General features: G+C 38.2%; 1 protein-coding gene across 2 annotated transcripts in view; it reads right to left on the reverse strand.

Annotated features, from left to right (window-relative positions):
- KCNQ5 (potassium voltage-gated channel subfamily Q member 5) overlaps positions 1-26,185 on the reverse strand; it is a 262,179-nt gene that overhangs the window by 6,505 nt on the left and 229,489 nt on the right. For both annotated transcript variants that reach the window (XM_085217795.1, XM_085217794.1), the window contains 3 exons: positions 18,980-19,200; positions 6,675-6,783; positions 281-412 (listed from right to left, as the gene is read on the reverse strand). In XM_085217795.1, coding sequence (XP_085073921.1) covers positions 281-412; positions 6,675-6,783; positions 18,980-19,200 — 462 coding nt within the window. The remainder of the gene's footprint in view (positions 1-280; positions 413-6,674; positions 6,784-18,979; positions 19,201-26,185) is intronic.

Consider the following 26,185-nt stretch of genomic DNA (forward strand, 5'->3'; position numbering starts at 1 on the left):
AGCATATGTTCCTTGTTTATGAATGAACTTTTCAGATAAAGGATAACCTTTTCTGTCATTCAGGCTTTCATTTTCTGGGGGAAAATTAGATACATGCACTTTTGTGTGTTTTCACACACAATTTAGTTTCTGTCTTATCTGTGTTCTGAACACAGATGGGCTGTAGCATGGATAGGCAATTTGTACCCAAATATAACAATGTTAAATGTTATCAATATTCATTATACAGCAAATGATACAACAAGATGCTTATTCAGAGCAGAAATTGCTGTTTACCTACCGTGACTGAAGACTCTTGATCCTGCACAACATGTCTAGATGACCTGCTGAATACTGTTCAATGACATCTTTGACATCATATGGACGAAGTGTTTCCTTAAACTTTCTCTTTGCAACGTGAAATTTCATAATTCTGGGGAAGAAGCATTTCACAGATTAATTTTCAAAGTGGTTACAAAGCAATGCAATATTTTCTACTGTCAAAATATTGTCAGATAGTTTCTTTTAAGATATTCTCAGTACAGCTTTGCAGTTTTCTGTGATGCTTTTGTGGAAATGGGATGCCCACCAAGTAGCTCTTTATGGAATGAAAAGCTTGATTGTTATATCACAAATTTGAAAGAATAGAAATGACAAATTTGGAAAGCGAATGACAGTGAGCAGATGACAGTGTTTATTATGATATGCATTTAGTAACTGTAAGAGGACAATAAAAAACAATAAAAAAAACAAACACCATCTGGTAGTAGTGTTTTAGTGGAATGTCAGGAAAACCCTACTTTATACAGTTAGGACAGACATTATGATGCATGGAGTCAGATTATTGGTTTACAGTGATCCTCCACTCATTTCAGTATTATGCACAAATGTGCTTCCAAATAATATCAGCCTTTTCTGACAGCACTCAGGTTGTTATTTCCCATTCTGGTAACTGCCAGTTAAAATGAGATTGCTTGCCACTAACACAAAGCTTGAAATATGATTCTGATTTCAGAAATTAAAATGGAAAAGGCCTGTTAAGAGTAGTCTATCACCTTGACAGTTCAGGACTGATCTCCACTAAGTTTTAAATATATCAGATGATGATGCGCTTTCCTTTTTTCCATTGTGAGACAGTTTTACAGACTAATAGATTTTGGTGTCTTTTGTCATCTGGAAGTCTCTGAAGGTGGGATGTGGATTTTTTTTCTTCCTTTTAACTGTCAGATGATGGCAGGGTGCTCCGTTCATAACAGTCTGGCTGCACAATCTCCTGCAATCCAGTTCTTTACTCAGGTTACGAAGAATAAATGATGGACTTGTCATACAAGAAAGTATTGTTCTTTTGTTATTATTCTCTCAGTTTAGACAGTCACCATTTTTTACCTCATGCTCTTGATAAAAGTGAAAAATAGAAACTCTTAGAAAAGCAAAGTTGGTGAATTAGTGGAATAAGTGAAGAAAATGTGATATACAGGAACTAACTGTGTGATTTTACAAGGAAAGAGGCAGAAGACTATTTTTTATTAACAACCATGGAATCTTAATCAATGTGCACAAAAACCTTCATCACCACTTTGCAGATTTATAGCAACTTTTTGGCCTTCATAATGTTCAGAAATCAAATACAGCCTCAGAAGCAGCATGGTAAGTTGTAACTATGCTGCTTCTGATTTAGGTGTTAGCTCATATGATGCCATCTAAATTAACTTCAGCAGGGTTTGGAATAGACCTTCATTGCTTACTTCTTTTTACTTCAAATACATACAATTTTACATAAACTGTGGAAAAAAAAAAAAGCTTATAAAAAGCTGGCACTTTAAAAGCCTGTGAGTTAATTAGGAATTAAGAAACATAAAACATGAACTCTTTCAGCAATGGAGCCTAGCAACTGCTCTGTGGTTATTAAATTCACTTGATTCTTCATAGTTATTTACTCTCAACTTACAAAGCTCAAATGTCTTTCAGTATCTAGAAATAACTATCTAATTGAGCTTGATAGCTTTGAACTTCCATTTGGAAAAATTATTACAACTATACAGAGCATATTCAAAAATAGCAGTTGAATTGAGAATAAAAAGCTTTTGAGCTTCTTCATTTGTGCTTCTGGAAAAAAAGGGGTCTACTCTGTCTTAAAAATGAAGGTGGGCAACACACCTGTACAAATAAAAGGGAATATGAGCAAAAATTACTCATTTTCTCTAGCTTACCAACAGTAGGGACAGAGAAAGCAATCTAGATAGCACGGTGTGTCTTTTCTGGCTACACCACACGGGGGCAAAAAAGACTCGTCAGAAACGAATCGAGTCGCCATTGGCAATCCCTAACTGTTAGCACGGACATAGTAGCAGTAATTTAAAGTAAGAATTAACCCAGAAGAACAAAACTGTGCACGTCTCACCGTTTTTTAAAACTTGTTTCTATTTTTAAATCACTGTATGCCATGGTGGAATGTGTTGTTTTTATAACTCAAATATAATGTGACAGAAGACATGCTGTTCTATAAACCTGTCACAGTCATCAGTACCACTGTTTTTCTGGTGAGAATTAGCCATTAATTGTAGCCTTTTTCAATGATGCATCCAGAGAACAGAAAAAAAACATTCTTCTGTGTTGAATTAGACCAACATGTCCCGTTAATTGTTAAAATACCAATTTTTGCCTGACCTTCATGATTGGCACTGGTAGAGAATTACAGTGTTTCCTGAATTTGCAAGTTGCATACATTTCCTTGCACTTGTTGCATTTTATTTTCTTTTCACGTCACCCCTTGCATCATTGAAAGGTATTATGCTTACCATTAATGCACTGAGACTGGTACCAAGTCATAACATCTCTAACCATCCCTGCAGCCCTGTCATATGCATGCTGTTTTTTGAGCCTATATCCTGTCAGTCTTGCCACCATCTCAGGAGGAAATGGAGCATCATTGTACTGAGATTGCAGGCAAACTCACACACAGGTCCTGTCATAAAGATTAAATTTGGGTAGGTCATTCTGCCCATGGCTGCATGAAATACCCACAGTTTGTTTGCTCACTCTCCATATTAGGAAAACAGGTACAGACAGATATAGCTGTGCCTATTCCTCCATCCCGCTATTCTTACCTTGCTAGATAACTCTAAACTGCAACATGCAGGAGATATCTGGATCCAATACAGAGAAGATAAAATAAACATTAAAATAGACATAGGTGGTGAAGAGTTAGATCCACTATGTGTAGGGCATCTGGGTCAATACCGTCTCCTCTTTGGAGCCTTAACTTGTACAAACCCATTGCCTAGAAGCCAAAGACATTGCTTTCTCCCAAGCTCAATGCTGTAGTACCCAAAGACTCATCAAAGACCCTTGCTGAAACCCTGAAACACATTGTGCAGAAAATATACAAGGCATTGGGATTGAAAAGAAGCAAAGGATTCTGAAACAACACAATGAAACAAATTTGTAAGGACTTTTTGTAGAGGTAGCAGAAACATTTCCAAGACTCAAGATAAATAGAAAATCGCATTTTCCTTCTTTGACTATTAAATATGTATGACTATTCAGCTGCACAGATTATCAGCTCAGGAATTCTTCTGTTTCTTTATATTTGGCTAAATTTATTATTATTTCCTGTTAACAACAAATGAAAATACATCTGTGCAATCACTGGAGTTAAAGAGAGAAAAAACTTCTTAGGTCAAGAAGTTCCTCTTTCTGCCCTTGCAGTTATTCCCTACTGCATATTTATTTATTCTTTCTAGTTTTGTGCTTCATAAATAATACAATAATTTCAGCATTTCTGTTGTTCTGTATTACAGATCTTAGTGCATTATACTATGAAAAACGATCAGAGATTTTACCATATATGGAAACAAACTATCTTAGTCTCTCTTCTGTACTTGTGAACTAATTGTGAACTAACACTGAGAGCTGAGTCTCCAACAGCTCTGACTGCAGGATATGAACAGCTTTTTGTTCACAGCAAGGCTACAGCCAGTTGATTAGTGCAACAAAAGCTGCTGACACAGAAGCTAGCTAGCAAGATCTGCTTTTGTGCACTGCTCTTGGAGGCCACCTTGCATCTGCCGGGAGCAGGACTCTTGCTGGCCTGGAGTTAGATGCATCTCTCCACACTGCTCATCTAACAAACATTTGCAAATGCACAGAGCAGTTTTTCCTTACTTTTCCTACTGTCTCAAGTTGGAGACAAACAGAGGGTTTGGAGTAAAGTGGATGGAAGGGGTGGCACAAAATCTGGACTGGGGAAGGCTCAGCTGGGGAGCTTTGAAAGGAGGTGGGCAGCTTGAATGGTTATGGGCAGGTCTGTGCAGTGGACCACCTGGGAGTCCTGTTTTCTGAAGGTGATGTAACTGGAATGGATTCTACTGTGTGCTGTTGAGGTCTTTTGTATCCTGTTGATTGAAGCTATTCAAGTACTCTCTGTCCTCATCTGCTCCTGCATACTAGTATGAAAGGAAAGCTTCTGCCCTCCCCTGTTCCTTTGCAATTCAAAGCCGATGCTAAAAACAAACTTCAAAATGAGGGACAAAGTTTCCATATGGACAGATGCTATCATCTTGAAATTCTACAGTTACTATGTAGTGTCTCAGATCCTTCTTCAGATGTTTGCATAGATCCCAGTGTGGTCAGGTAACAGACACTCTGAATAATAAGAAAGAGGAGTATCAGCTATCTGACAAACTGAATTATCAGTCTCTTGAATTTGGGAGGTTAAGGTACAGCGTTTAACAAAAGTCTGAAGAATATTGCTTATTATGCTTTAAATATCTCAAATAAAGATGTGTTACTGAAGAAAGATGTGATATACTAACATTTGCAGGGAGAAATGGGACAGATTCTTGGCTGATCGATTTGGAAATGCAAAATTCTTCTCAACCTCATTGGTGAAATGAGTTGTTCTTTAGTAAGCTGAGTACACGGAGTTGGAGATAATGTAAGAAGTTTACTTTTATTGGTTGAATAGTGCATGTCTGAAACAATGAGACTGTTGCATCTTTGATATTTTTAGAAAATTTCTTTAGATGACTCTGTGGAGGAAGTTTGCCAGCGATGACCTTTGAATTCAGTGCCTCTCCATTAGAGCTGATAACTACCAAGAGAATGAACAATCTGCTCTGCATGTCCCTGCCTGAGCAGAACTTGAACCAGGTGGACCCAGAGGTCCCTGCCAACCTCAGTTATTCTGAGATTCTATGAAAAGATACAGGTGATGCACTGAAAACAATTCAGCGGTGCCCTTGAAAACAAACCCCAATAATTAATCGAGTACTAAAATATCAAGTCTTAAGGAATTTGGACAGTATTAAGAATGAGATGGCCATTAGTATCACTTGCCAGTACAGTGGCAAGGTGCAATTGGAGCGAGGATTCAACCAGTCTGTTTAAAATGCAATATCCCAGACAAGCATCTTTGGTACCAGAGCCAAAATATATGCTGACCATTCCTAATTTGAGCCTTTTCCATTCAGAGGAGCAGGTCTGCCTTGTAGCTGAATGTCCACAGTATATAAGGATTTCTGTCACCTGTTGAAGCACTGTTGACAAGAGATGGTTCACAGCAGTGACATTTAAGTAGCCTGTTGCAGTGGCTGTGGGCATGGAACTGGTATCTGACACGTTCTGTGAGGTCATTTCCAGGCAGATTGGAAAGATGGTAGGAACAGACATCTGCAAGTGATCTGTCAAGCTGCCTTGGCTTGCAGAAGAGAATTAGAAACTGCCTTACTAGTTATCTGTCTACATTGGCAATCAGTGGAAAAAGGGGAAGGAAATACAAGCAGCTTGTGCAGGTTCCCATCGTATAAATTATTTGATAAAGAGCTTGAGTTCATTCTTCTAGCACTGAGAGAACTAAAGTGAGAATCCCCCTTTAAGAGAACAACACCTTTCCATTGTTTTTTTGCAGAAACCCCTTGTGGCTGGTGCCTGCCTCCTGGAGAAGTGTCCAAGTGTGATACAAGGCCCAGGGGGCAACCCCCAGACATAGCACCTGGTTTGCTGCAGGCAGACAGGGGATGACAGAGCTCTCTTTGCTTATCAGTTTACTCTTTATGGTGGCAGGTTTGCCTGTCAGGAATTTCACTTCAAAATATTCAGTACAAGAGCTTTGGCAATCTCAGGAGGTTGAATACTAAATTTAAGCATTCAATACTGGTAATTTTATAAGTTTCAATGTAGTTTTCTACTTCCTTGGAAAAGAAGGTAACTATTAGTTTTAAATCACTGGGGTAATATTTACTTCAATGGCAGGCAAGGTTTTGCACAATTGAATGAATGTCATTATCCTGCTGGTACCAGAAGAAAGTTGCAGTAAAAGCCAGATGGCAGTTCCAGGAATATGGAAATACAATAAAAATATAACCTTTGAAGGAAGTAACTTTTCCAAGCAAGGTGATATACATTCAGTAAAGCTACATCAAAATTAAATACAGTAATTTCGATTACAGGGAATATACTAGAAACCAGCACTCATTATTCTCTTTCTTTTCTTAGCCAAATCACACAATACTTTTGGAAACCTAAAAGCTGACAATAGAAGAGAAACGATGAAGAGAAAGGATGAGTAAACCGTATCAGCATTAGTTATGTGACAAATGTAGTTGTGTAATAAGTTCAGCTAATTGACACACACTTATTTAGTGCCTTAATTACAGAAATCTGAAATATTTATTCACTTGGTATTTTTTACTCACCTTATTGCTCTGATGACAGTTTTAAGAGCAGGAGTGAGATCTTCTACTGACACATCACACTGGCACCCTTTATCATCATAAACATCATCTGTTCCAAGATTGGTGTCAGCTACAAAATACAAGAGCAGACCAAACAATAAGCATTTAAAAATGCCTTCCTTAGTGTTGTTTTCTAGCTGCCTGCACAGTCATACTGGAAAAATAGGGACTACAAATCAAGTATTAAAAAGCTTCATCAGTTTATGAACTGTATAATATACTTGTCTGTGTTAAGGCTTGTGTCATAAAAGGACCGTGATGTCCCTAGTGAAAATGATAGAAGTTAGAAGGGAAGAGAGCCCTGTTATTTTTCATACAAATGAATAGTGAGTTCCGGTATGTTGCATACTGTGTTTTTCATCACATTCTCTATTTAAGGGAAAGTGGTGAGTTAACAGATATAAATCAAAGAAGCAAAAACCACTGAAGTTATATTAAATTGTTATTTTTTTACCGCCATGAATGAACTTCTAAGACAAAGGAGAAGATCCATTTCATTTATTAAGAAGGCTGTGCAATGATGCAATATTTAGTTACAGGTAAAAAGTAAACAAAATATCTTTTTGCCAGAAATGAATAGAGAATGATACTCATCATAGATTAACTGCCCCCTTAAACGTCACAGACATGTAGAATCTGCAGTATTCTTTTGCAACAGGCACTCAAGTTAATATATTTGTTTGCCTCAACAAAATAGATCCCTCTGTTCTTTCCTAACATTGCCCCTGCAGGATTACCATTTGTGAATCAATTAGAAATCTCAGAAGGGCTCAGTGTATCTCAGTTCTCAAGAAAAAAAGATGAGTTACAAACTCCAAATGCACAAGAATGGGAATGGAGGAAGGAAGGCAGGATGCCCATGTCATACATATATTGAAAGATAGAGGAAACCTATCTTGAGGGTAGGTGTTTTTTCTCCCAAACAGTCTCTCAGCACCTGCATAAAGTCCAAGTGTTCAGGAAAAATTTCAGAAGGTAAGTGCATTTTAACACCTCAATGTCTCTACTTCATAAATAAGAGAATGAAAAATGAAAGAATAATGTATGAAATAGAGGAAAAAAAGATGGAATTCATTATTCCTTAATAACAAAGGAGATTTCGTTACAGTCTCACATCCCTACCCATATTCATGCTATTATTTAAAACATCAGCTCAGTCACTCAGAAACACTGCAAGTTAGACATTTCAGATGACTTCACTGTAATCAATTTTGATCCACAGACAAAACTGCAGGACATTTTTGCAAGTTCCCTTTTCACGAAGATTGCAAATTAAAGATGAAAAATATTCTTCATCATGCTGAAGTGCACAGAAATTTCATGTCATCTTTTAAATCTAATCAGAATACTATCTTAAAATAAACAGCATTGTACTAAGCTGCATTTTCTGGATCTGATATTGATGCATTGTCTTTACAGATTTAATATTTGGCTATAATAATTTATTTTGATGAGATATGACCTTAGAAGTTATGCGCTAAAATATTAAAAGAGTCTTAAAATGTAAAGGTCATTAGTTCAAAGAACATTTTTGGACAGAAGCTGAAAAATAAGTTTGTGGTATTTTTTAATTCCTCATAAGACCTTAACCTTATGTTGCGGTAGTTTCGTGCTTGGCGCTGTTCTGACAGGAAATGATAGCAAAGATCACTTTTATGTTTTCTGGGATTCATGAACTAAAACTGCCCCTGACCAAACTTAAGAGCATACAGGGGACAGTTTTTAGTATTGAACAGAAAGTGGGATATACAAAACAAGTGACTTGGTTAAGGCCATCTATCTGTGGCAAAGCAGAGCCTACTCTGCCTAGTTCATTAGTCTCTAGAATATATTTTCTTTTTTGACTGTTGCTGAACTGTTATATCCATGATGGACATCTACCATAATTGCGAAGAACAAAAAATTTATCTTTGACAAATCAACACAATAGGGATGGCTTATAGTCGAGACAATAACGTCTTCAATTACACACACTGAACAATCAAATGAAACCTTAAAAAATTCAGTTTTACATCATAAAAATGAAGTTTTCATACACAGCTGGTATCTTCCCTTCCTTGCTACTGTTGCAAGCCAAGCCTTCAATGATGTTAAGAGTGCTTTTCAGTGGCACTCTTTCACAAGCTTTACTACTGACTGTGTATATCTTACACATAAAATACATATGTCTCTCCACTACTCCTGCCCAACTAATATTTAGATTTCTGTCTAAAAACTATAGTTAGCTAAAATAAATTATGTAATTAGGTTTTTGGGTATACACAGTATTTAAAACCACATCCCCAGAGATGCGGAGTATACCATGACACTAACTTTCTAGATGTTATGTCTGATTAGCCTCTCCAGTCCTCCCAGTGCTGAAATCTCCCAGCTCATTCCTAAATTGTGTACCAAAAGCTGAGTTCTGTACATTACTGTTATTTCCAGTGGCTGTCTACGGTTGTAAACAAAATCAGTTTTTCTGGTGTAAATTAGGGATAATTTTGCTAAGGTCAGAAGAGCTACAGCCAGATAATCCCTGTGAAACAGGAGACTCCAACTTGAAAGTTTAAAATAAACATGTTTCTATATGATTATCTCACTGATACAGTTCCTGCCAAGTGCAGTGTCATTAATAAAAGGTCCTCCTTAATGCAGCATATCTTTGCAGAACTGTTCTGAGAACAGTATGGTGCAATTAGAGTTTCATGTTGCTCTCATGTGGATACAAAATCAGCAAAATCTTTAAACGGACGCTGGAAAATTCTTATAAATTTAAGCCAGCTTTAAGAAGAGATACTGCTCCTAATAAATCACCTTCTTTTTTTTTTTTTTTTTTGCTTTCTAATATTTCCACTGACATGAATTTCCTCCATTACAGCAGGCACTCAGTACTACATGTCAATAAAACTTGAGAAAAGCTATAAACCTTGTTTGATTCATATGGGAAACATTCATGTTTCTTTTTAATACTAAGCAGACTTGGGAAAAGGTTTGAGAAATACGTAGTAAGAATTTGGAAAAAAAAAATCCAGCTTAAAAAGCCACTGAACTCGAAGTTCACATTCTGATGAATTTTTCCAGTGGAAGCTCATGTTGTGTACAACATAGTTATGAGGTGAGATGTTCTTGTATCACTTCTGCCCCTCTCAAGTTCATCCCTGAGGTCGGGGCTATGCTGGGGCCAGCTTGGCCCCTGCAATGGCTCCAGCTGTTAAAATCACTGCCAGTTCCCAGACAGGATTAAGCTCCGGCCTCTGACAAGCCCTGCTCTGTGCTGCCTCCTCAGAGAGGTTCCTACCCACCAGTAACTGGGCAGACAAGGCCCTCCAGTGCCAGCTCACGCTTAGCCCTGAACACGACTGCTCCTTCTTCCATCTCTGTACCCCTTAGCCATGTCTCCTGCTCCCCACTGGGGTCCATGCATGGTCCAGGCCTCCCTAGGATTAGCAACAGTCTGGCTTTTCCTCCAGAAGCCTCTGCCACTAGCTAAACAGGTCTTCCAATGTCCTATGACCTTTTAGAACAGCATTTAGACATACTCCTGGAATTCCCCTTAGAAATGTTGTCACCAGTTGGACAACTCAGAAACAATTCCTCTTTTCTAATACCAGCATCTTTACAATTTAAGATATCTTTTGATCCTAAGCTTCAGTCAGTCTGTCTAAGTATTTAAACTGGTATTTGTTTCACAACTCATTGGCCAGCCACGAGTATCTTACAATCTTTGATGTTATTTACTTTGGGTCACTGTCTTGTCTTTGCTTCTTATTAATTTCTTCCTTTCTTCCTTAACAGCAGTCTTTGAATTAACATACAGCAAGTAAGCAATTACCAACAAGTAGAAAGAAGCATTAAAGTCATTAAAATTACATGCATATTTCCCACTTTGTCACAGTGTTTATGCATTCTTCTTGCAAACTCTTCAGTTATGATCACCCTAAATGAACAGAATAAAGATTACACTGTTCTGTAGCCTTATATGTCACTAACAAAAAAATTATCAGTATGTAGCTGCATTTTATATGACTGTGCAGAAGTTATGCACAAGATTTGATTTATTATTTCATACTTATCATGCATCCTTTCATCATAATTGGGAAAACCGTACCACTGCTCGGATTGCCCTCATAGCTTCATGATCTCAATGTCAGTAATATTTGCCATTGAACAGAACAGAAAATATTTTCTACTCCTGTCTTTGTTTTCTGGAACTGTCATATGCTAACATCAACAGTCTGACACTAATAAGTGCTTGTGCAGACACCACGAATAGCCCCATAGTAATGCTCCTAACACTTTAGTGTTGATCCTAACGCAGACCCTTTCATTAGTTCTTTCAAAGCCTACAGATGTGCTTCAGCTTTCCTGTGAATCTGCAGGAGATAGCTTCAGCTGTTTGTATGGGTGATCTAAGTCATTTTGTTGAGGTTAAGTACTCACCTCTCAGACTAGGCAAAATATGTATAGGTGCCCAAAGTTGACAGCGTGCAGATGACCCTCAATTATTCAGGTTATGACACAGACTTATTTCAACTTGTTAAAAAAAAACAACAACACTGATTTGAAAAAAAAAAATCTGAATGATTTCCATTTTCATGCATGACTTCAAGTGAAAAATAGCTGGTGGTCTAATTTTCACAGATGCTCAGTTACAGCAAACCGTATTTGCCCAGAGAGGTTGTGGATGCCCCGTCCCTGGAGGTGTTCAAGGCCAGGTTGGATGGGGCCCTGGGCAGCCTGGTCTAGTATTAAATGTGGAGGTTGGTGGCCCTGCATGTGGCAGGGGGTTGGAACTTCATGATCCTTGAGGTCCCTTCCAATCCTGGCCATTCTATGATTCTATGATACTTTATAACTAGTGTTGGAAATTCAGAACTCAACATAGGAATTGAGGTTCAAACAATCCATAATTGTTGAGGTTGGGAGGGACATCTGGAGGTACAAGCCCCTTGTTAAAGTCTAGAATGTCCATAAGGTAGAGTCATTTCACTTCACTTTGCACTGCCTTTGAAGTACCGTTCTCTACCTGCAGTTCTTGCTGTGAAAAGTTAGGCTTTTAGCCCTTATTCTCTAAAATATTGTCATATCCTTGATTTTTAGTATTTCCACAATTGTCACAATACATAGAATGTTTCACAAAATCTCAATTACTTTTTCCCTCAAAAAACTACCCTAGCTATAGACACCTTCATGTTTAATGTCCACACAAATAATATAATTTCTCTTAATCAAAATAAAATGTGACTCAGCCTAGTAACTTTGTTTAAATGTTTCACAAAGCTTATCAGTTCTTCACCACTCTCATTATTTTCCTGTTTGTTGCAGCATGAATACAAGCTTCCATCACTACCCCTAGAAGTGATGCTCTTTCAAATTTTCCTTTGCTTTAAAGCATCAACAAGCTCACTCGCTTTGAAAAAATAGTTCACATAAATCACTTTACCATTATTGCTTGCTAAGCTCCGTAGGAAACTGAAAAAAGAACCCTAATTGGGATAAAACTTAATCACTTGCTTAATGATAAGAATGCCCAAAGCTTCCCCAAACAGGGAAAGGCAGCAACACATGTTTACATGCTTTTCAGAACAGAAGCCAGAAAAAAAGAGGCCCAAGGGAGTGAATATGCATTTATTATTTATTTTCTTGATCCTTGGGAAAAAAAAAAAAAAGGTTTCTTCTAATCATTAAAGAAGGAAGGAGGCAGGACAAGTAAACTTCCGTGATTTGCTCTTCACTTTCACTGTTTAATACTGGTCTAAAAAATACACAAAAATCCCCGTAGTATAAAATGGTTTTCAAGTGGAAAAATTAAGAAAGAAGCAATGAAGTTGGTGACATTTGAAGACATCTGAAACTGATGCTTCCTTGGTGGAGGAGAGCAGTATTACTGCACCAGATTTAAAGAACTCCCTCTGCCTTGTGTACATCCTGAGCCTCAACCATACGCAGTATCTATGTGGAGTGCAGCAGTGCTTTAGGCATAACTCATCTCTTCCTCCTTTCTCTTCTCATTAAAGAGGCAAAGATTTCCAGATAAGGAGCAGATGAAGATATCAGAACTGGAATTCAGTAATAGCTATAGTGTAATAGGAAGCTTTATCAGTATAGCAGTATAAAACATTTACCCAGCAAACATTTTATAAGTAAAAAGATTTCTAATAACCCTCAGATTTGGCAAAAACAAAAGATAGGATTGTTAGAACATTTTTTTTACACACAATCTGAGTATAGCTGTTTAGTTTTCCACCTCTCTAAATGCACTTGTTAAGGCCAGAAATCTAATTTATATCTGTTATCATATAATGCGTACAAGTTCCAAATATCTAAAATTCTAACACTCCCTGCTAACAATTCTCAACTATCTTTAGCTATTATTTAACTTCTCAGAAATTTTGTGTGCTGGCAATATTGCATGGAACAGCTCCCACAGCTTAATTAAAAAGGAGTCCTGTTCATCTTGAGCGATGATCTGGAGAACCAGGATACCTCCTAAAGACAATTCATTATATACACAACAATTCTGCAGTTAAAATTGCTGATCTTATTATAAACAGTGGCACGCTGGCCAGCAATTTTAGAATGTCATATGAGAAAAGAAAGAAAAATGGTAGGTTACACTAGAGCAATTTTTCTCACATATACATATGATTGTAGTGAATTTTTTAGAATTGTAGGCGCTTGAAGGTCCCTGATGATCTAGATGATCCTGATGATCTAGAGATCATCCAGTCCAACCATCCAACCAACCAAAGCACGCTCCCTAGACCAGGTTGCACAGGTAGGCATCCAGGTGGATCTTGAACATCTCCAGAGGAGACTCCATAATCTATCTGTGCAGCCTGTTCCAGTACTCCCTCATAGCACTGGACACAGTTCTCTGACATTTTATGTACAATGCACACAAGAAGTTGTAGTTATATTTCTAAAGGAAGTTGCAGATATATGATAAGACCTACAACTGCAGACCAATGAGTTTAATATCATGCCTAATTTACTATCTCTTTGCATGTCCTCGTAGCATACAGACCAATAGTTCGGAAGTCCTATCACAGGTCCTGGAAGATGAGATTGCTAATCACTACCTGTTTATCATGACTATTCTTGAGCACTCAGTTCAGGTAGTAAAGGTGTACAGCAGGCTATTTGACACATATGATAAAGAGAGGACCTCTTTATAAAATTGCTCAAAACCTATGGACTCAGAGCTTAGATCTGATTGCTAGATTATTTTAAAGCACATTCCTAATTAATTACAATTGCAACTGTAATGAATGACAGCTCTATCATGGAGTTAAACAATCACAAGAAAATAAATCTACTGCCTAGCACAAATTGACATACTGCTGATAAAATGCTACTTTGTCACATCACGTGTTGTACAAATAGAGCAGCTTGGTTTTCACATCATGCAGCTACATTCTGAATCAGCGAATTAAAGCTAAAGGAGGTGCAGAAGCAACCAAACGAAGGACCTTTGCCACTTCAAGTGAACCATAGATGAGGTTGAGATGTTTGTGCTACTGGAAGGAAAACCTGTCATTTTTGCAATACATAAATTACATGGTAGTAACTGAGGACATGGGGGCTGAAATGCAGAGTTGCATTCTTTCCATGGTTCCTGTAATATACTCTACCCTGAGGATTTTGAGCAAGTACTCTGTAGGGACTGAAAGGCTAGAGGTCATGCAAGCATATTATGTTCAGGGATGCTGCAGAAATCAAATAATCCCTTAAGGAGTTCTTTTTAATTAATCAAATGAAATATGCTTGTAATATCTCTGGTGCTGAACACTTTTGAAGTTTTTTTCAAAAAGCCACACAACATCTAGCTTACAGCATATGCACAATATCCATCATGGGATGGTAGTGTACAAGTACAGAAGGGCACTTTTGTCCCTTCTTGAGGACTGCACGTCCAACATAATATCAACTCATTCCTTAAGCTCTGGCCATGCAAGAGTGGAGTGGGATTTAAGCAGGAGAAGGTTCTGCTCCTCACAAAAAGAAGCAAGCAGAAAAAAGCTCAACTATATGTTTGGAAAGGGGAGTGCTCTCCACAGAAGTGCCTGGTGTACTGGGAGCTGTTCCCCACTGACAGCTTAGCTGGGGTGTCTGTTTGGGTGTGCAGGGATATAAGCCATGCTGTATGAACACGGGGACAGGAGGAGATTGTATGGGTCAGGGCTCAGCGAAGACTTCTGAGCTCATCAGGGTGAGCTGCATAAGCACCGCTGCAGCATGGCAACTCTTGTGGGAAGGCTTTGTCTGGCTTTGTCTTGGTAAAACATCCTCAGATGATTCTTTTTATCATTTCAAGCTCACATTTTATGAAAACTGACTACTTATTATTCCCAAGGCCTTCACAGATTGAGTGGTGAAGATTTCCATTAGATCTGCTTGGAGGTGATAATTCCCTTCTAAACTGATAACAGGGATTGGAAATGTAGCATCTTGGCATCTTTACTAATTTTTGCAGGATCTCATCTCCAGCAAGAGTTCTGGCAGCTGCAAGACACATTTCACTGGAGACTGGATGTATTTTTAAAATCAGATTACATAAGTCTTAGTTTTCAATTTAGCCCCCCTGCACTGTTGTGAAATGCTCTGGAGTGTCTGCAGCCATGCCACCAAAGCTCTCTCCAGCCATCAAAGCTCTCTCAGGTTTGGATTCAATTTGCAAATGCACATATGTAGCTGAAATAATTGCTGCAGTTGCCAGGCCTACTTTGGCAAGAGCAATAAATGCTTTACAGGCAGTTTCAGAGGGCTGTCACTACCCATAATTAAAGGCATTTCGGCAACTGTTTCGGTCATGCTGCTCAAAGTCTCCTACACCAAAATCCTTTTAAAACATGCCTGTGACCAGCTGAGGCGTCCTGCTTTACTGCCGAGGAACTCTTCTATGGTTTTAATATGCAGCAGGGGAGTGTTCATAAGCTTTTGTTAACACATAGTGTAAGAGAAAAGCTATTACATTTTCAGTCATGTTAGCCAATTGCTGCCTCCATAAACTCCTGTCTGGATTACAAACCTTCCTTTACACAACAGTTACTAACTGCTCGTGTTTAGTTTTTTCTAGCAGTCTTCTTCTGATTGTTTTGGCTCAGGCTCCAGCCACATACTTTATTAGAACTTAGTCAATCCTGCCAAATCTCACAATTGACTATCTGCCTTAGATCACTCTCACCCAACTAAAGATTTCACTTCCTTTTTGAACTTCCTATATAAGTAATATTTGCTCATTTGCTTTATTTTTTAAAGAGTTCAGCAAACTTCACCTTCATAAAGAGATAGTTTCTTCTATACCTGCACTAAGTGAAGATAACTTACAACGCCAAATCCCATACAGTTAAACAAAAATCAAGTGAATTATAGAATCATACCATATCCCAAGTTAGAAGGGTCCTATCAGGATGACTGAGTCCAACTCCTGGCTCCACACAGGACCACCCAAAATGAAACTCTATGTCTGAGAGTGTACTCCAAATGCTTCTTGAACTCCAGTAGGCTTGGTGCTATGGCCACTGCCTTTGGAAGCTTGTTCTAAATATCTGAATGTCTTTTCTTTTGAAAAGTGAAGTTCATAGTAAGAGCTTTTTATTTTTTCATTGGATTACTGATGTAATCATTTGATCCTGGACTGGGGAACCTGAACCAAATTGCCTCTGTCAGAAAGGTCTTTTGAAAGTGTAATTTCTTCTTCCCTTAAACTTACTGCAAAGAGAAAAGAAACTCCAGAAAAAAAACAGTCACTCAAGGATCTTGTTTTGTGTACTGACTTACATCTAGAAATGGTGGCTTCTAGATTGGCTGAAAGATCAGCACACCAAAACAATTGTTTGGGTGCAGAATACCTTCAGAAGGGAAGTGGAGGATCTGACAACTGAGAGATATTACTAAAATAATACTGCAAATGCTGTGTTTTCATCCAGTGAAAAAAATTCAAGAAGTACTCAACTAAATACATAGTCTCCAGATCTTTTCCATTAAGATGTCAAAGTCTGCCAAACTATGAAACTGATAACACAAATGGAAAAAAAGAAATAGAATCAAGCTTGATAGTGCTGGTCTTTTCCTGCAGTGGACTGGGTAAAGTAGCAGGGAGCTGCATCTCAGCATTGAGCATAGTGGAAATTGAACTGATGAGACCAATCCTAGAAGTACTGGACTGGGTCCCAGAGTGGAAACTTGGCATTTGCCTAAAAGCTGGAGACAATGGAGTCTGCTCCTCCTGCCACGGATGAGAAATCAGTCATATCTGTTGGCCCTAGTTCATAAGGGTGGACAAGGAGCTGGAAATTGCTTACAAGGAAACAGCTTGGGCTCACCCCGAAGAGCAGGAAGATCTTTAAGGGCTTACTCACGACAATGAAGTCTCTGTTGTTACTATCTTTTATCTACAGAAATACCCAAGGTGCCATTTATGACACCTTTCCCATCAAACAGAGACAGTGAGAATGTGTGTGATCTTCTCATGCAGATGACTGCTATAAACAACAGTGCATACAGGACAAACCACAGGACTACACGTCGGAAGTGTTTCTGTGACAAATGGGCTGATGAAAAAGTAAACAGATACTTGAGCGAGGTACAGACTGAGGGACTGGCACAGAAGGAGCTGCTGATACCATGGGAGTATGCTCAACAAAATGCTCTCTTCTCAGTTCACTTCCAGTTCAGTGCAAGTTGCAGGAGTTTAACCTATGAAGTCATTTCTGGCTTGTATTTTGACAGATACTGGCACTAACTAACTGATTACATGAGAAGCTTACATTTAGAGAGGGTACTTTCAGACTTGTGGTACTCCGAGCATTTCTCACTTCCCAGTTCTGAGCATTGGCATCATCACAGCTCTGTGACAGCCTGAACCCAGGCAGGCATCACACACCTCAGATGATGTGGCTTCCATGGGACATGAGCCATTGCTCATGCCCCAAAAAGGAGCAGGGACTGGTGAGCGACCCAGAGGGCTCCTTGGACACTGAGCAGTGGCTGGTACTTCTCATGAGCTCATTGTAATGCAACCAAATTTGGGATTCATGCATCCAAGAACACTCCACACAGGAGGGCTAGCCTAGAAAGATGATCTTAGCAAACCTTTGGTTTGTCTAGTTTGTTCTTCAGGAAAAGTTTATTTACCCAGGCTTTCTCTGACAAGATGTGTTGCATTCTCAGCTAAGAGATGGTGCATTTCAGTTCAATGGTTGTTTTGCAACCTAGGTGTTTGTGATAATGACTTCTAAAAAGGAAGTGAGCAATGAAATTACACTCTTGTCTGGACAGTTTTACCACAAATTTGGACATAGCATAGGTGATTAGCATTGCAGAAGAAGCTTAAAGTTGCATCTCTTTACTTTGATCAAATGATTCACGGTGTACCTTTTCCATATAGTTGACATCACTGCCTCCTCTTATAGTTAGACAGTGTGTTTCCCTTATTTTCCTCCTGAGACACCCACAGGAAAGGACAAAATATTAATAAGTAGGGAAAAAATGTGAACATAGAAACCCATATCTATATCTTCTGGGGCAGGAGTCCCACCCAGAGCTGTGTGAGGACATCTTCCAATGCAGGACACATTTCTAAGGAGGTTGGACACAACTGGAGCCCTCAAGTCCTGCCAGCCAGAGAGCTGCTGTAACTAGGGGCAGTGCTTTCTGGTTAGAAGAATCAGTGCCTCTTAGTAAACTTCTATAGATGAAGATCTTTCCTCAGCAGTTGCTATTTGAATGCTGGAGAGAACCTTTCCCAGGAAGGAGAACAGAGAGGGGCAGCATCCATCTTCACAGTGAGGCAGGGTGCAGGAAAGGCTACGTTACTTTCCACATCTAAAATATTCCTTAGAAGGCAATACATAAAAATGGTAACACTGTTTCAGTTTGCTAAAGCCACCTATTTCCCCTACCTGATAGAACATCCCAAAGGTAAGGAGTAAAACTTAAGGCACCTGCTGATATATATCTTTCTGCCAGGTGTTTGTACCCCTGGTGGCAGTAAGAGTTCTCCTGTGAAAACCCAAATGTGCAGGATGCATTTTGTTCACCTGTGATTTCCCTCTTTTCTACCATTAACTCTTTGTGTGTCACTGACACAAGATTCATATTTAGTAAAATTGTGTCAGAATGCTATTTGCAGCAGGCTATTGCCTTCTGTAGCCCCACCCCAATATAAAGATTCCTCCTGCTTTCCACACATGGGCTGCATTCACTGTGCTAGTATGCCAGAGCAGTTAGAGAAAGCTGAGAAGAGCATGATGGAAAAGGAGGCACAAAAAAACTCCTACCATCAACCACAGGTTTGGGCTGGGAGCTCTTCAGCCGCAGCGATGGCCTGAAGCGGGTGCGGTCGTTGAAGCTCCAGCTCTTCTGGACCTTGGTGGGGCTGCCGTCAGTGGCAATGTCGGCACTCGGGGACCGGCGATCTCCGACTGATGACTGCCTGTTCTTTATGCTCTGACCCCGTGGGCTGGCCATCCGGACCCGCTCCTTGAAACTTAACTTTTGACTGTGAAGAAGAGAAAGGGTTTTTATTCTTAGTTCCGCCTTTCTGTTTCTATCATAATAGAAAATAAATTCTAAAAATTCTCAATAGTATAAACCTTTTTCTTACACACTTTTAATTTCATTGAATATGTATGATTTGGGAATGGAAATGACTTGATGTAATTATTATCTGATAGAAACATGACCCAAAACAGTCTATCATAAGTACAAAATAATCTTGTCAAGGAAATTAAAATTAACAAACAGAAACAAATTTCATACAACTGTCATGGATTAATCTCTAGGATTTACTTTTTTACTCCTTGAATTTTAAAAAGGTTTATTCCCACATTAATCAGCCCAGCTCAGTGCACTTCTGATGATCTTTTCAGATAGACAAGAACAAAATGTGTTCTATTATTATTGCATGCCATATAGTGTTTTTTTTGTTGTTTGTTTTTTAAGCAGGCAAGAATACTGTTAGTATCATCATGCTTTTTCAAGATGTGGCACCTCCAGCATTTCATATGCGTTGTTAGTGGTCACTCATATTCATAATTTCTTGTAACAGAACTTACTGGGCAAGACAAAACCAAAATTAACAAAACATCCATGAAAGACAGTGATGACTGATTAATGGAAATGTAAGGTTACCCTCTGTGCTCACTGAAGTCACTGCTGGATATTAAGCTGGAACCTCATTACTTGCATGTGCTACTGGCATTCAGGACAAACGCTAAGGCCCAACCAAGGTCATGGTTGTGACTGCTGGACTAAAGGTGGCCCTGTATCCTTACAGCTGGCCAAGATTTTTTCCTTCTATGCTTGTATCCTTCCCCTCCAGTCATTTAAATGTGGAACATGTAGGGTTTCTACTTCTCAATACTCAAATTAACTTTGTTCACCTTAAAACATAAGATGAAATTCTGTGGTCCCCCTATCTACATACTTATGCTTTTTCATTGTTTAGCCTTCTTGCTTTTGTCTGTTGCTTCCTGAAGGAGATGGCACAAAGGGAAAACAGAAATGAAGTCTTTGGTACCTGCTTTGGTACTCTTGTTTTATCTATGGGAATGGCCATCTTCATCAATGATACCGTTCAGGCAAGGGGGAAGATGAAGTGAGCAAAGTAGGAGCTGCTCATGGTTAATGAGTCATGCAGTCCCACTGCACTGACATCGGTTTTGGAGGGTGCTTTTAAGACATCTAGAGCAAAGATTGTCTATTTGCAAACTATAATTGTACTTGAAGTTAAAACTTCCTAGCACCCTCAACTCTTCGCACTTCTGCACACCCATAAAACATGTTTTCAAGAGAAACGAACTCTGTAGCTAATTAACTACTGCTAAAATGTACTGTGTGGTTCTTAGATGTTTAACCAACTGCACTCTGAAAATACGGAGTTAATATGTAATTATATGAGATTGAATGTAATTATAAACTTCTGTAGCTGTGAAATGTTGAGATAATCAGATATCTTTGTCCATGCATAGCACAGCATTTCATTCTGAACACAAACATCACTGAGAGCAGAAAGGATGCAATTTGTAGCAGGCAAAAGCACATGCCAGAAAGCTCAGATTGAGAGAAGTTTTGAGAACACAAAAAAGAAAAAAAAAAAAAAAAAAGAGCATATAAATAAGAAGATTACTAGATAAACATCTCTATAAGGCATGTTGAATCACTTGAAAGAATACCTTTCCTATAATTTCTGAATGCAATTCCCTTCTTCCCTTTGCCCAGAGTAAGCAATTGTTGAAATAAACGCATGATGGTGCTGGAAACATAATCTGTTTCCACTGAAAACTGTTACCCAAGCCAGCAGTACTATATATTGTTGCATAGTCAATACAAAACATCCACAGAACCTATTATTTGAAAGAAAAGTGAGTTCTTAAGTTTAGTTTTCAACAAAAATTATGTTTCATCTCAGGAATTTTTTGCATTGTACAACTTTATGAAAGTAAAAGCTCGAAAATATTTGTTAGCTACATTATTGTGTTGTCACACAGCATGAACAACAGGATCAACATTTACTTCATCTTATTCCCGTATGTGTCCCCTCTTCTTATGGCTCATTGTTTTTGATATTGAAAATTAAATCAAATTATATGTATCTTTGACAAATCTTAAAGCAAAAAGCTTTCTGGACAACTCTCTACCATTCACAGCCATTAAAAATGAAAGAAAAAATGGTAAACGAGCCATAAATAAGATCAGAGTGGACCATATATATTTTTAATAAAATCTAAGTAGCTGCAAATTGAAAATGAAAATAGTAAAATGAAAAAAGCATACATCATTATGTCAATTAATTTGTATGAACGTAAACAATCCTGCATTTAAATGACTTGTGCACAAGATTATTTCAATAATAAAAACTGAATGGTATACAATGGTTACTTAACCTGAATATCTTTAGTTCTCCAAACCAAAGCAATGAGGCAATGGTGAAAGGAACAGTAGATACTTCAGCTGTACTAGAGCCATTTGTAAAAGTGCAACACTGAGAATGAAAATATTAATTCAGAATGCAGACCTCACAAAGAAAATCTGCTTTGTAGCAATGGCAATGTAAAGGCATGCCAAAGGTCCATGCAGAGAATGCTGCATCATGAAGAGAAACAGAGCCTCTGAAGGAAGCCTGCTTTGGAAACTGTTTTACATCTTGAGAATTTCTTCAAAGACACTGGTTATAGTTCTTTGCTCTTGGATCCCTGTTCCTATTTTGAGACTGGTGGGAAATGTTCCTAGAGCCACCGGGTCCTACTCTGAACAGGAATAAACTGTGTGACTTCCAGCAGGGGAGAGCCCATGCCTAGAAGAATAATAATAAATAATGTATCATGAAGAAATAACTGGATTAACTGCATTTTTGGGGCACGCTGAGCAGGGTTTTTACCCACAGTGAAGTCCCTTCCCTTATAGGTTCTGGGCTCTCAACTATCTGTTGCAGTAGAGGTGGGGATAGCATTAGAGATACAGACTGGAGATAATCTTATGCCCTTGAAAGCATTTTTGGGCACTCTAGACTTGAATCAGTGCTCACTAAACCTTTAAAGCTCTTTACTCTGTTTTAATGATGGTTGCATTAGTGCTGTCCAGTGCCCTGCTACAAATTCATTTCTTGCAGGGCTTAGCACATTCTATTTTTTTCTTTCCTCTGTATTTATGACAAATTCAAAGAAAATTCTTTGAATTAATGTAAATCTCTAATGCCCCTTGGAAATTCACATATCTTTTTAATTATTTCCAAAGTTTAACTTGGATGCTATTCCAAGAGGCAAGAACTATTAGGAGGAATTGGTAAAATAGGTGTGTAAATGCTTTCTGAAATTACACAGGATCCTGAATCAGACTTAAATGACAAAAGTTGGAGAGAAATCCAGCTGTTTTCAATTATCTCCATATTCCTTTAGATATGTGTCTGTCCATCATTTTCTTGCACTTATGCAATTGATAATTTATTCCTGTTCATTTGTATACGTTAGCTCTCTATTACAACCTTCCATGGCAATGGTAATGCCTTTGGTCTCCTCTATACTTGCAGGTTGCAATCTGTGGATACATTCATATAAGTAAACTGGAGCAAATTTTAGTGGAGCTACAACTGAAACCCTCTGGAAGAAATGCAAGTGATTTCTCTCTATCTTTTTTCTTCTGAAGGATTAGTTGCAGAATTTTACCACTCATTTGTCTTGTCAGTACATGGATGAGCCATTCACCTCTGCAAATGACTTTGTAGCTCTACTTTTCAAATGCCATCTTTTCCATCATAGGAATAGGTGTTTAGAGACACTAGAGGTCACTGTAGCTTCACTGCATCGGGAACAAACAGTTCTTTGGCAAACCGAATTACTCGACTCAGTAAGATTTTAACTGATAAATGTCAACAAACTTTTGCTCTTCCCATACTCACAGTTCTGTCTTCCATTAAGCATCTTACTATAATTTTTTGTTAACAGGACATCACTTTGCCTCCCTGTTCTGCTCCCCTATTTCTCTATCTTCCTGCATTTCTGGGCATTTCTACCTCTAAACTTCTACCTCTGTCCCGTATCAGCCTCTGACCTGCAGCATTGCTAGTTAAAATCTGCGATTCATGTCTCAGCTTTTCACAGTGAGGAGGCTGGTGGAAGTGGGAATAGGAACAAATTGAAATTAATCAGAAGTAACTGTTAGGCCTGAGGGTAAGAGAGAATGCTTTGAATCTTGAGTCGAGACAGAAACTCAAGCTGACAAAAGTTATCACCCATGACAAATAACAGCAATTAAAAGTTTGTGTTGATTTGCCATAGTTAACTTCCAATTAATACAGATGTTGATTCTTCCCAAGCTACAGATTTTATGGAAATTAAGCGAAGTTGAACAAATGCTAATGCAGTGAGTAGTACAATAAGGTCTGATGTTCAAACTTTCAAGAATTCTCCACCAGTCTTATTCTAGGATCCTGAATCCAAGAAACATAGTGTTGTATCTCATACCTTGCCTTCAATGAGTAGCAACAAGAATTTCAAGGACATAATGTCTTACTGTTCAATTGTCAAGCAAAAAAAATCCAAACAAAAAGTCAGGGCTTTTGTGAATTTCCTTTATCAAAACAATTTCTGGATGAAGAGAATCTTTTTTTTTTCCTTTATTATCTATCATCAGTTTTTACTTGTGTTGTTTTTTAAGTTACTTTTAGAAAGTAAGAAAAATTGTAATGTGCTTTAGTTATAAACTGTGTCATCCTCTGAGATCCACCCATCTAGAAATTACCATTTCTGGTTAGAAACAGTTTCAGTAGGATTTAACTGAAGCAAATGGTTTGTTTCGCATGCATTTCTCCACCTCCCAGTATAGGATGCAGGCACAGCTTCCACAGGCTGTGTCCAAGGGGATTCTTCCCAATAATGATCACACACTTGAATTGTTGATATTGACCAGTATGTTACATCTCATTTTTCCTCACTGGTTATTCAATGGAGAACTCAACTGCCATGAGTGTAAAAATCCTCTTGGACTGGGGGAAATGTCTTTATCTAAATGCTCAAAAATTGTATAGATCTCTACAAGGTGATGCATTCCAAAAGTTCAAGTCTCAAGCAGAAAAGGGAATCTGCGTGTTGGCAAACCATGGCGTGCTGCACACTGCAATTGTATGAGTTTCAAATTACTGGAACTACTGCCATTGTATTAATGTCATTGCAGGCAACAAGCAGCGAGGGGAATTACAAGCACTTAAAAAAATAAATAAGGAAACGTCTTTTGGAGAAGTAAGGAACTTTAAAGCACCAAGGAGTGGAAAATAAACGAATCATGCACCTGATGTTAGTTGGCATTCTCAAACATATGAAGAGGCAGGATGCTGAATACCTATGTTTCCGAGGGGTGTACATCCTGAAGAGCTTCTGTTTATTACTACAAAGCTTACTAGGAGTGAGGGGAGATAGAGGACCATGTTACTAAGCATTCCACTGCTAGGTGAGGGGTTAGGCTTTCCACCTCAAGTCAGATTCTTCATCACTGGCAATTCCTTTCTCATAAAGCACATGCAGAGATAATAATTTACATTATTTCTACTTTTAGAAACAACTATGATTTAGTAGATGAAGAGAATTCCGGAATACAATTTACATGCTTCTTTCAGAGTAGGGATGACTTTTTTATTCCAAGCTCCTATGCTTGCAACTCTTCGTATTAAGACTCACTATTTACAAAGCTGAATGGAGCCTACAACTGACCAAAAAATGGTGAAATTCATTCTTTGCAGATGCCCAAAGTATGTCCTACACACAGCAGAAGACTGTTTATGTTCTCAAGATGCTGTAAGACTCCTTGGTCTTGACCTCATTCCTTGCATAGGAAGTATTTCAGCTGCAGTGTATAACTGAATAGAAATAAATACTATTTATGCTCAGTGTGTATTTATAGATATAGATAATTTAACATAAAGCTTTCTAAATAGCTTGCAGAGCTAGTACTGCTTTACAGTCATATCTCAGTTTACACCACACATTGACCAGGAAGGTTGTCAAACCTTTCTTTTGATAAGCGATTAACTAGAATGCATATGTATACTGTTTTGAGAAATACACCATCTAATGTGTTGAAAATATTTTTCTTAAAATCAGTATGAAGCTATAGCTGCATAAACATAGCTCTCTTAACTCAGGCAACAACATTCAGTTGCCTAATGAAAGATGGTAGGTCTATACATGACAGAATGCAAGAATTCATTTCTGCAAATATAAAATTCAATTTGATAAGCAAGAAAATATAGCTTTTACCTAAAGTAATAAAAGTTTTTTGTCCACTGTTATTAGAATAGAATAAAGAGCAAAGAGCATATTCAGAAAGAAATCCAATGCATTACTTGAACAAACATATCTTCATTTAAAGAGTGAAACAAGAAGCAGCTTACTTAGGTCACATAGCATCCCATGCAAGTCACTCAGCAGTGCAGTAAGAGAGAAGTTAAGTAGTCGAGGACAGTCATCTCTAAGTACATTGCAGCTGTTTGCATTTATGTTTTTACAACAGAACACATACAGATATTTTAAGTGATATAGACATAGAGCAGTGTATCAGCATAACAATGCAATGAACAACTATAAGCAAAACACACCTTTTTAAAAAGGCACTGAGTGGTCTGTAGGTTTCTACTGTAGACCAGGATCTCAAAGAGTTTACAACCTCACTGTAATACCTATACTAGCAGTGAACACAGGAGTGAAGTTTTTTGAAGGGGCAAACATCTTTCATTCAGTAAATATAAAGTGGAAGTATATGGCTAAATCCACAGCAGGGGCAGGTCATATCATTTTACATTTTTTCCCCTTCCATTTAGCTTCTACATGTTGTAAGTAAATTTGTGTCTTTAAGTCCTTATGGGTACAGCCGGGAATAAGCTCACCCTGCACAAATCGCTGTTTTGAAGATACATACTCATTTACTGTCAACTCCAGTCTCACCTTTAAAAAAGCTGAAAACAATTTTAAATGTTGTTGAAGGAGTAAGCAATA

The sequence above is a fragment of the Meleagris gallopavo genome, chromosome 2, assembly GCF_905368555.1.
Source record: "Meleagris gallopavo chromosome 2, MGAL_WU_HG_1.1, whole genome shotgun sequence".
Lineage (NCBI taxonomy): Eukaryota > Metazoa > Chordata > Aves > Galliformes > Phasianidae > Meleagris > Meleagris gallopavo.